Source organism: Microcaecilia unicolor, chromosome 9 (genome assembly GCF_901765095.1).
Source record: "Microcaecilia unicolor chromosome 9, aMicUni1.1, whole genome shotgun sequence".
NCBI classification, from domain to species: Eukaryota; Metazoa; Chordata; class Amphibia; order Gymnophiona; family Siphonopidae; genus Microcaecilia; species Microcaecilia unicolor.
In genome coordinates, this window is record NC_044039.1 from 11,680,342 (window position 1) to 11,691,298 (window position 10,957).

The 10,957-nt window shown below is 44.7% G+C and overlaps 1 protein-coding gene across 2 annotated transcripts; it reads right to left on the reverse strand.

Moving 5' to 3' along the window:
* Positions 1–35: 35 nt before the first annotated feature.
* Positions 36–9,115, reverse strand: BBS10 (Bardet-Biedl syndrome 10). 2 transcript variants are annotated; one of them, XM_030214231.1, is made up of 3 exons: positions 9,077–9,115; positions 3,858–4,057; positions 36–1,981 (listed from the first exon to the last, which is right to left on the reverse strand). In XM_030214231.1, the coding sequence occupies exons 2-3, from the start codon at positions 4,049–4,051 to the stop codon at positions 133–135; spliced, it is 2,043 nt and encodes a 680-aa protein (XP_030070091.1). In that variant the 5' UTR covers positions 4,052–4,057; positions 9,077–9,115; the 3' UTR covers positions 36–132. The 2 variants fall into 2 exon arrangements, with proteins under 2 accessions (XP_030070091.1, XP_030070090.1); XM_030214230.1 differs by having other exon boundaries at positions 8,962–9,095.
* Positions 9,116–10,957: the final 1,842 nt, after the last annotated feature.

A 10,957-nucleotide genomic window follows, 5' to 3' on the forward strand; every position in this document is an offset into this window, starting at 1 on the left:
AATGTATAAATAAAAAAAAAAAAGAAAATCACAGAGTTAAAAAAAATAATAAAATACTGTACAAAGTTTACATTTTGCTCAATTAGCACAGCAAAGATAAAGACTTTACATGGGAAAAAGTGTACATATTTTTCATAATTCATTTTCCGAATCCTCGTCTCTGTTCCTCGAAGGTCCTCTTGAAACGCCAAGCAACATGTCAATGGTCACAAGCCTGGTGACACACTGAAGCACTGAAGCTAGCAGCTGGTGCTTGCAGGATACCGCTTCCAGGCCTTTTAGCTCCCAGTGCTTTGACTCCTTTGTTCTCAGATCATTCACAACACAGGTATAGACCTGTGGGAAACTGCAATTTCCTTTCTTGCTTCTGTAAATATTTTTCGGAATCTCTAACAACGCATCAGCTACTAAAGTGGAAACCGTGCTCATTTCTGACTGGTGGCACTGCTGTGAACAGCGGCGCAGATAATAATGCAACAGAATCTCAAAGGTTCCTCCCACTGGCAGAACTGCTCCTCTTTCTACAGAAGAAAGGGATGGTTTTTGCACTGCACCAGCTCCAGTCTTGTCCTGCTTAACTTGCTCCCTGCTTAGCTGTTTAAATACTGTGCAGTTTTCTTGCACAGATTCATTCCTCTTCCCCTGATCATTTTCACTCTTATTCATGCAGGATATAGGCACTTCTTCAAGCCTGTCTGTAACACAGCCTATATTCCCGTTATTTTGCAGGATGTTTGGAGCAGTTGCTGGCTTCACTCCTCTGTGCACAGGGAAGTCTGCACACGTTTTGAGAGATCTGGTGTTGCTGCAACCTTTTTTTAGCTTATTACCATTACAGGAGGAGCTCTGGGCTACTGGTGCCTGCTCATGTTTACAGCTTATGTCAGCTGGCTTCAATAGCTGCCTTAGCATTTTAAAGGCCCCATGAAAAGCAGATACATACTGTTGAGTGAGACCCTTCACTGGGCCACAGAGAACTACACAATGTGGGTCAAAGACAGATGATTTTTTAAAACCAAGATGAACGAATCTCCTGGACCCCAGAAGAACTGGCCTGCAAAATGTTGCTACAGCAGTGCCAGTGAGCTGTTGCGAACATAACATTTCTGAGACGGATACATAGTCTGGTGATAATCCTGTAATTCTGCACAGCAAAGATATTTCTTCTGATGAGATACAGTCTATGACCGATATGCCGACTTGCTTTGCACAGAAAAGGACTATGTCAGGTTGCTTTACACTCGACAGTAGCACCTTTACTTGGTTGTCTTGTAAATGTTTCATTATTGTCTCTGTCTGTTTGGTCATCCAAACTTGGGAGACCTGCAGCTGAACCTCAGACTTTACAACAAACTCCGAACTGGAGATCGAAAGAACAGGGTGCATGGACTCAGTCACAAGAAGAACCTTCCTCTCGCCCTCTGCTGGACAGTAAGCAGCAAAATCTCTGTGAAGGACTACCCCTGTAAGAATCCTCGAATTTCCCACAGGAAGACCCGGAACTTCAGTGTGCAGAGTGAAAAACAGCTCATCAATCACGCTGACCATTTCACTTTCACTATTCTCACAAGCTAAGCACTGGTAGAAGAAGTCCAATGCCAGTTCTGCAATAAATTTATGATTAATATTTCCAATTCTTCCACAAAAATAAATCTCCAGGGTAGACTGCATCGCATCCTTGCACAACTGCATTGCACCAGTAGATGAAAAATACACAGACAGAAAATGTTTACTGAGATCATGGATGACGACAGGATCCAGAACACATGCCTGGAACATGGATAGGGAGGAAGAGAATTTCTTGAGAATGTGAGAATGCCTTCGATGCTTAGTTGTTTCTGGAATATTTCCGCAAAAAGGATGATCGTGTTTATCGACAATGGCTTGAAGTCCTCGGAGCATACTGCACAGTAATATGACAAAGGTCTTCACACCATCACCAGTTAGGCTGTAATGCATGGTGGCACACCTCACAATCATTCTGTATACAAAAGACAAATAGAGAATCCAGCCAGGGCTAGCAGACACAGCGTCACGGATGGCAATGAACTACAAAGCAGCTACAAGTTGCCATTAAAAAATGCCAATGAACAATTGGGATGGAAAGTAATACAAGAGGCAGCTGAGGGAGTAAAGTACAACAGGGTGTAGTTCTGGTGGGGGTGAAAAGATGGTATTAATTTCCTAAATGCTATCTTCAACCATACCTTAACTTTCTGTTTCTATACTGCAGTAGCTGAAAAAGCTTCTTCCATAAAAATGCTTGGATCACTTTTTTTTTGGGGGGGGTGGGGGGCTTATTTTTTTTGCAACCCCTAGAGGGGCATTTTCGACCGGGGACACCCATCTCTAAGGGCGCCCATCTCTGAGGACGGCACCGAGAAGGGGCAGGGCCAACTGTATTATCGAATGAGATCGGAATCCATCTTTCGTTTTGATAATATGGTTGGGGGCGCCCAAATCTCAACTAGGTCAACATTAGAGATTGTCTACCTAAATGCTGAGATTGCTCGATTTAGAGATGGGCGCCCTCGGTTTTCGCCGATAATGGAAACCGATGGCGCCCATCTCAAAAGCGAACAAATCCAAGGCATTTGGTCGTGGGAGGGGCCAGGATTCCTAGTGTACTGGTCCCCCTCACATGCCAAGGCACCAACCGGGCACCCTAGGGGGCGCTACAGTGGACTTCGCAAATTGGTCCCAGGTGCATAGTTCCCTTACCTTGGGTGCTGAGCCCCCCAAAACCCACTCCCCACAACTATACACCACTACCATAGCCCTTACGGGTCAAAGAGGGCACCTACATGTTGGTACAGTGGGTTTCGGGTGGTTTTTGAAGGGCTCCCATTTTCCACCACAAGTGTAACATGTAGGGGGGGGGGATGGGCCTGGGTCCGCCTGCCTGAAGTCCACTGCACCCACTAAAACTGCTCCAGGGACCTGTATACTGCTGCGATGGACCTGAGTATGACATTTGAGGCTGGCAAAAAAAGTTTTTAAAGTTGTTTTTTTGAGGGTGGGAGGGGGTTAGTGATCACTGGGGGAGTCAGGGGAGGTGATCCCCAATTCCCTCCGGTGGTAATCTGGTCAGTTCGGGCACTTTTTTGGTGCTTGGACCTGAAAAAAAAGGGACCAAATAAAGTGGACCAAATTCTCACCAGGGACGCCCTTCTTTTTCCCATTATCGGCCAAGGGCGCCCATCTCTTAGGCATGCCCCTGTCCCGCCTTCGCTACCCTTCCGACACGCCCCCGGGAACTTTGGCCGTCCCGGTGACGGAAAGCATTTGGGGACGCCCAAAATCGGCTTTCGATTATGCCGATATGGGCGCCCCTGAGAGAAGGAGGCCCCATCTCCCAAGTCGAAAGATGGACGCCCTTCTCTTTCAAAAATGAACTGGTCCATTTTTTAACTTTATTTGATGATATGCATCACCAAAGAAGTTCAATGCGTGGTGCAAAATTAAACTTCTAATCGATAGCATAGATTACTCAAAAATGTTACAACCCCCTTCCCCCCAAGTTTTCAACTTTCTTCACCGTAGAACACACTTCAAGTCTTTGCACTGGCTTACTCTCCATGCTAAATTTGATCCAGTCCCATTACATTTTCAGAGACTTATTTTGCTCCCAAAGAGATATTCTCAACCCCGATGGAGTGGAAAGAATAAAAACAAAAGCCCTCAAAGATAAAAAGTTTTGGGTTTATTGCCCATCTGTCCACACAGCTGTTATAATAGACCAGTGACTGATTTTCCAGTACAATATTGCTAAAGGCACCTTTGTAATGAAGCAGTAAAAATGAGTCAGCCACTTGTGCAGTTTGATTGCCCTGTGGTACATAACATAATTTAATTACCTGGCTATTGGATGATCCAGCAACAGGGATTCCAAAATTGTTTTGCCATCTCGGGTAATGAGCATTTCTCCTGTAGCTTTAAAGAAAAGGACCTGACCTCCTTCAGGTCCAAAACATCTGCTGACAACATTTTCCAGGGATTCAGCAACCTGAAGCAATGTGTTCACACTTAAAAGCATAGCTGAGCTCGGCATCTTTCACTGAAGGAATTCAGGAAATTGGAAAAGACATCAGTAATTCAATAACTGAAACATATCTATATGCACTACTCTTAAATTAATTCTCCAGCAAACTTAGCAAAATTCGTATCAATGCTAATTTCTTTTAACTAGATCCTTTCAAGCTTAAGGTACACTAACATTTTAAAAAACTGTTGTGCATACCATTCTCTATGGATCAGGCAATGTGGACATGGCAGACGACCCATATGACCAAAAAGCACTAAGAGCCCAACCCTGTTAAGCTTTGGAAAACTTGCATTTCCAATATCTTTGCATTCTGCATTTCACGTTTATTTTAGCAATGTACCCTTCCAGTACGGGGCAACCGCCTCCTGTCTCATCTCTACATGTTGCATAGCTGATGAGATCATCACTTGTTTGTGGTGGGAGGCGTGGTTGGGAGGGCGGGATAGTGCTGGGCAGACTTATACGGTCTGTGCCAGAGCTGGTGGTTGGGAGGCGGGGATAGTGCTGGGCAGACTTATACGGTCTGTGCCAGAGCCGGTGGTTTGAAGGCGGGGCTGGTGGTTGGGAGGCGGGGATAGTGCTGGGCAGACTTATACGGTCTATGCCGGGGCTGGTGGTTGGGAGGCGGGGATAGTGCTGGGCAGACTTTTACGGTCTGTGCCAGAGCCGGTGGTTGGGAGGCGGGACTGGTGGTTGGGAGGCGGGGATAGTGCTGGGCAGACTTATACAGTCTGTGCCAGAGCCGGTGGTTGGGAGGCGGGGCTGGTGGTTGGGAGGGCGGGATAGTGCTGGGCAGACTTATACGGTCTGTGCCAGAGCCGGTGGTTGGGAGGCGGGGCTGGTGGTTGGGAGGCGGGGATAGTGCTGGGCCGACTTATACGGTCTGTGCCAGAGCCGGTGGTTGGGAGGCGGGACTGGTGGTTGGGAGGCGGGGATAGTGCTGGGCAGACTTATACGGTCTGTGCCCTAAAGAGCACAGGTACAAATCAAAGTAGGGTATACACAAAATTAGCACATATGAGTTATCTTGTTGGGCAGACTGGATGGACCGTGCAGGTCTTTTTCTGCCGTCATCTACTATGTTACTATATCACTTGTTTGAATCAACAATTCCTGTAAGCGAAACATTTTGTGCCAAGAGGTGAAAAACTAGGACAGCCTCAGCTTTCACCACTCGATGATCTAAATTACTATTTAGAAGCCAAATGACTTGGGTGATTTGGGAAGGTGAACCTACTGATGTGGGTATGCTCCAAAAACAAAAGTTGCACTATGGGCTGGAACCCACTCTAATCACACTGATGAGGGTTTTATGTTTTGTTTTAATCAGTCTCTCAGTCATGGGCTTCTAGGTTTGTGGATGAACTAATTAAGACACAAGTGCCAGGTCTTTAGGTGCAACAGTGGTTGAGCACCCCCCCCCCCCCACCCATACTGAACAAATTCCTTCACTGGGGGGGGGGGGGGATCATTTTTGTCAAATTTAGCACCACCAATATGTTTCAAACAGGTCCTGCGGTTTATCAGCTCTTCTGTATCTGAGAAGGGTGGGGACTTAGTGTGACTTCTGTGGCACTGGCAAGTGGACTGCTACAGAGATCGCAGACACACGGACAGGCTTTCCTACCCGCAGTGAAAAAGCAGCTGCAAAGAAAAATGATCTGGGGATTTTCTAAATAAAATAGTGTATATTTGGAAAAGTAAACAAAAACCTACACCAACACAGTCATTCTGCAGCTCCTGAATGAATGGCCAGACAGCAGAACCCCTGTTGGCACTTGCAGCCAGGGCTGGTGCAAGTGTACTGGATGCCCTACGTAAACCTTCAGCCTTATACCCCCCCTCCTCAATTAACTTTTGGGTCCCTAATCTGCCCTCCCTCAAGATGACATGCTTTTGAATATTAAATGTAGGTGGGTATGTGTATTATATATACACACACACAAATAATGAGGGCCATTTACCCAGGTGACAATCATGCAAACTCAAAGGACCATCAATAAATATTTTTATCTGCAGGAAGGGTGGGCCAGCATTGAGTTTGCGTAGTTATCAGGATCTATTGTTTTGCTTTGACTACAGCTGCTGCCCTAGGCGACCACTTAGTCTTGCCTAATGGTTGGGGCAGCCCTCTTTGCAGTCTTCCAGAAGAAAGACAAAGCGCATAGGAGCTTATGAAGAAAGACATGCAGTATAGCTGGCTCGACCATGAAATTAATGTGAAAAAAATTCTGTGGCCACGAAGAAAGCAATAAGCATGCAAATTACTGCCACAAATTTGCAGCTCATTGCAAAATGTCACATTTCCTGTTAGCAGTGATTAGCCCAGGGCAGGCACTGATAGGAAAGGTGATTAAAAAAAAATCACGGTAGTCTGCATTGCTCTCCCCCCCCCCCCCCCAACCCATACCCTGACAAGCTGACCCCTGAGCCAAAACATATCCCTGGTGTCTAGTGCACCCTGCTCCTCCCTCAGTTAATACCTTATAGGAGACAGAAGTGATACCCACTTACTCCAGTCTTCAGCACCACCATGTTAATAAAAGGCAGTGGCCAGCATCCTGAGACACATCAGGCAAACTCAGTTTGTCATGTAAGGAAATTTTTCTCTGATAGTTGCGCAGACAGTACCACACAAGGGAAAAATTATCTGATATGGCAGACTGGCCCCTCCCAGTGCACCACAGGATGCAATGCACAGGGTAATGGCAGGACTGGACACAGAAGTAAGCGGACATTGCTGCTGCCTCCTTTGAGGTATGAAGGTGGGGGGGGGCACTACACAGCAGAGAAAGCTTATATTTTTTTTAAACAGTTGGATTAGGGGTGGTGCAAGTAAGGAGGGCAGGGTGGGGGTGTGTACTAGAAACAAGTGATGCATTTTAGGTGGGGGTCAGCTTGTCAGGGCGGGTGTTGGGGGGAGGGGAACTGATGCAGACTGTCAAAACGTTTTTTTAATGTCACTTTTTCTGTCAGTGCCTGAGCCAATCGCTGCTCAGTAACAGGAAAACTGTCAGGTCACGCTAAGCTGCTTTCGACTGGTGAAAACATTTCTTGCAGTAACCATGCGTTAGAAGCCCCTATTGTTTCTGTGCATTACAATGACATGCTTAGTGGTCTCGTTAGTATCCATCTTAATGCACTCTGCGGCTGTGTCTTCTGCACTAGTACCTGCGCCACTCGGGCAGCAAGGACTCAGTAGCTTTGTGCATCAGTTCCTGGGAGCTGTAAAATCCAAGGCAGGCAACCTCCTAAGAACATGACAGACTCAAAAATCCACCCACTAGAAAACCAAAGCAAAGCTGATGGTGTCAGCTCTCTCACACTTCCCCCTTCCCTGGCCCAGCTTCTCTGTCTCTTCCGCTGAAAAACAGGCTGGTGGAAGCTTTATTGGCAGAAAACAATTAAAGAAGCTTGGGATACATGATTGGTCTGGAACCAGATGGATTGGGGTGACTGCCCTGTAAAATTGTTATTTATTATTTATTGCATTTGTATCCCACATTTTCCCACCTCTTTGCAGGCTCAATGTGGCTTACAATACATCATGAGTGGTGGAAATGCATTAGAAATTATACATTTAGTGTTACAGAAGGATCTTGGGTAACATGATAATGATAGAACATGATAGTAGTATAACAAGCAGATATTGTAAGACAGTTCTGAATATATGTTACCCAAAATCCTGCTGTAACACTAAATGTTTATTTTCTGATATATTTCCATTACTCATGATGTATTGTAAGCCACATTAAGCCTGCAAAGAGGTGGGAAAATGTGGGACACAAATGCAATAAATAAATAAATAAATAAAATATGTGGAGGACTTGCGTATATTCACATTGTTATTCTTTCTTCTGTTGGGTTGAATGATGCCTTTGCTATCTACAATCGTAGTTCCTTTTCTGTTGTTGTTTTCTTTCTTTTTTTTGGGGGGGGGGGGGAGAGAGAAGGGTCTGCAAACCACTCTGTCAATTACAACGGTATAGTAAGTTCTCAATATATATGATAACAACATCCGTAAAATCCGCCCCTTTCTTTCCGAGCACTCTACCAAAACCCTCATCCACACCCTTGTCACCTCTCGTTTACACTACTGCAATCTGCTTCTTGCTGGCCTCCCACTTAGTCACCTCTCCCCTCTCCAGTCGGTTCAAAACTCTGCTGCCCGTCTCATCTTCCGCCAGGGTCGTTCTACTCATACTACCCCTCTCCTCAAGACCCTTCACTGGCTCCCTATCCGTTTTCGCATCCTGTTCAAACTTCTTCTATTAACCTATAAATGTACTCACTCTGCTGCTCCCCAGTATCTCTCCACACTCGTCCTTCCCTACACTCCGCTCCATGGATAAATCCTTCTTATCTGTTCCCTTCTCCACTACTGCCAACTCCAGACTTCGCGCCTTCTGTCTCGCTGCACCCTACGCCTGGAATAAACTTCCTGAGCCCCTACGTCTTGCCCCATCCTTGGCCACCTTTAAATCTAGACTGAAAGCCCACCTCTTTAACATTGCTTTTGACTCGTAACCACTTGTAACCACTCGCCTCCACCTACCCTCCTCTCTTCCTTCCCGTTCACATTAATTGATTTGATTACTTTATTTTTTGTCTATTAGATTGTAAGCTCTTTGAGCAGGGACTGTCTTCTATGTTTGTACAGCGCTGTGTACGCCTTGTAGCGCTATAGAAATGCTAAATAGTAGTAGTAGTAGAAGCACCACTGTTATAACCCTCACCTTCTTTCTTGTCTTTTGTAGTATTTTTCTACTCTTGCATTTTTTTTCCAATAGCTGCTGTTTTTTAATATACCTAAAGGTGCATTCAACTTGTTACTTTTTCTTGAAAGATCTGGAGCCAGCAAAGCCCAAGATCCGGGTTTCTTGGCACAAAATACACGCTGTAACTTCCAAACATACCAAGTCATTGGGCTGCAGAACATCCCCCCCTCTACACAAGCGTTCAGACACCGGTCTGCCGTCTCTTCCGGTCTCTCTAGTCCAACGTGTCCACCCCTATACTACCATCACCTACAGCTCTCCTTCGGCAGCGTCCCGTCTTCACGGCAACTTAGCTCCCTCCCTCTGTGAGGCGTGACTTCCTGCCATGCCGGAAACAGGAAGTTAAGTCAAAGAAAGGCGGGACGCTTTGGGTGTAATGGAACGACCGACCGCTGGCAAAGAGGTTAACCTAAGTGGCTTCAGACGTTTTGACGTCATGCCGTTCTTAATCTAACCTCGTTCCCAGGCTGGGATCTCTCCAACGAGGTTAGATTAAGAACGGCATGACGTCAAAACGTTTGAAGCCACTTAGGTTAACCTCTTTGCCAGCGGTCGTTCCATTACACTCAAAACAAACAAACGTAGGCGTTGTTGCTGCATCCACGTTGTCATTCTTTATTTATTAATTAATCTCTTATATTGTCAAACATGCCAGCTTATGGAGCATACGAATGTACACACAGGACATATAATGGGGAAATGGGACTTGATGCCTTTGAGGTTTTTGCAATTGCAATCAAAGCGGTTTACATATATTCAGGGGCTTATTTTTGTACCAGGGGCAATGGAGGGTTAACGGAATAACTTTTTATAGGTAGAATAGTAATTTGTTATAAATCTTTTCAGTGTGTCATTTGTAGGTGCTAGTTATAGGGCCTCCATACCACGAGTTATATTTGTACAGTCATTTTTTTTCTCCTGGTAAAGCTCCAATAAAATAGACATGTTATGAAAATCAGGTGCTAAACATTTAGAGGCATGTTTACTAAGGTGCACTAGCATTTTTAGTACACGCTGCTAGAGCCACCCATATATGCCTATGGATGTCACTGGCAATAGGACACCTAGACCACACAGCTTAGTAAACAGGGCCTTTAGCATTTCTATTTATGACATTTATAGGTTGAAACCTAGGAACATTTAAAATCTTTTTTTTTTCCCCTGTGCTTAGCTCAAAACAGAAAGATGGGTTATGGGAAGGTGATCCTGTTGTTTGTGGAATGCAGTGGTATAGTATAAAAATACTTAATATTGTTTATTACTACTCTTTAAAAAGAGAGATATTCAAAACAGAATAATCCATTTGTACAAAAGAGATGAGGTGAAGATGATTCCATGTGCCCAAAAGAGTTCAATTTTACTTCCAATCCTTATAACACCAGGCTTCCCAACACAGATTACAACAACAGTTAAGATGAACCCATCAGAAAACAAGATATTCTCAGCAAAATTTGGCCATGTATTACTGTATTGTATAAAACTGTGTAGAAAAACAAGCACAAAATACAGCCTTTATTAGTGCTGTTTCCACCAGCTACAATAATTTTTTAATCTGTTTTAGTGATACAAATATCATGAAATAAAAACTGAATATCTACATATAGGAACCTTTCAATTACATTAAAAAGCTGTCAAATAAGTAAAATATATATATTTTATCCTCCACCTTTTAAGGCACTGCCTATCCAACTGGAACAGCTTTTGACTTTTTACAGATGGACCACACATTGGCAGTACATAATTTTTAATAATCTTTTATTATTGCTTTCAATAGCATTTGCTATTGTTTTGGGTGAAGCAGCGACTCCACCTACTGGCTTCAACCCATATAATGCGCTAGATAGCCTCATACCATTTCTTATTCTCAATCTAACCTCCATGGGCAAGATAGGCTGATGCTGTCGCCTATCATTAAACCTCTGGGAATAGAAGTATTTCCTATGGGAGTTTATGGGCCTCTCAGTAACCTTATCCATGGTTCTCAAAGATGTCCAAATACCGCCTCCCCCTCCCTTCAATAATTCAGGGCAACCGCACCTGATGCAGCCAAGGAGATCTAACAAGACAAGAGACGACCTGAGTCTATCTGGCCCATGCTGTGGGCTGAAGCCAGTAGGCACAGCTTGCCTCCATG

Excerpts from the sequence above, each read along its gene's own strand:
- BBS10 (XM_030214231.1), bottom strand. The coding sequence starts at position 4,051 with ATGCCGAGCTCAGCTATGCTTTTAAGTGTGAACACATTGCTTCAGGTT. Across the intron at positions 1,982-3,857 it reads CTGGATCATCCAATAGCCAG|AATGATTGTGAGGTGTGCCA; the intron begins GTAATTAAATTA and ends TTTTGTATACAG.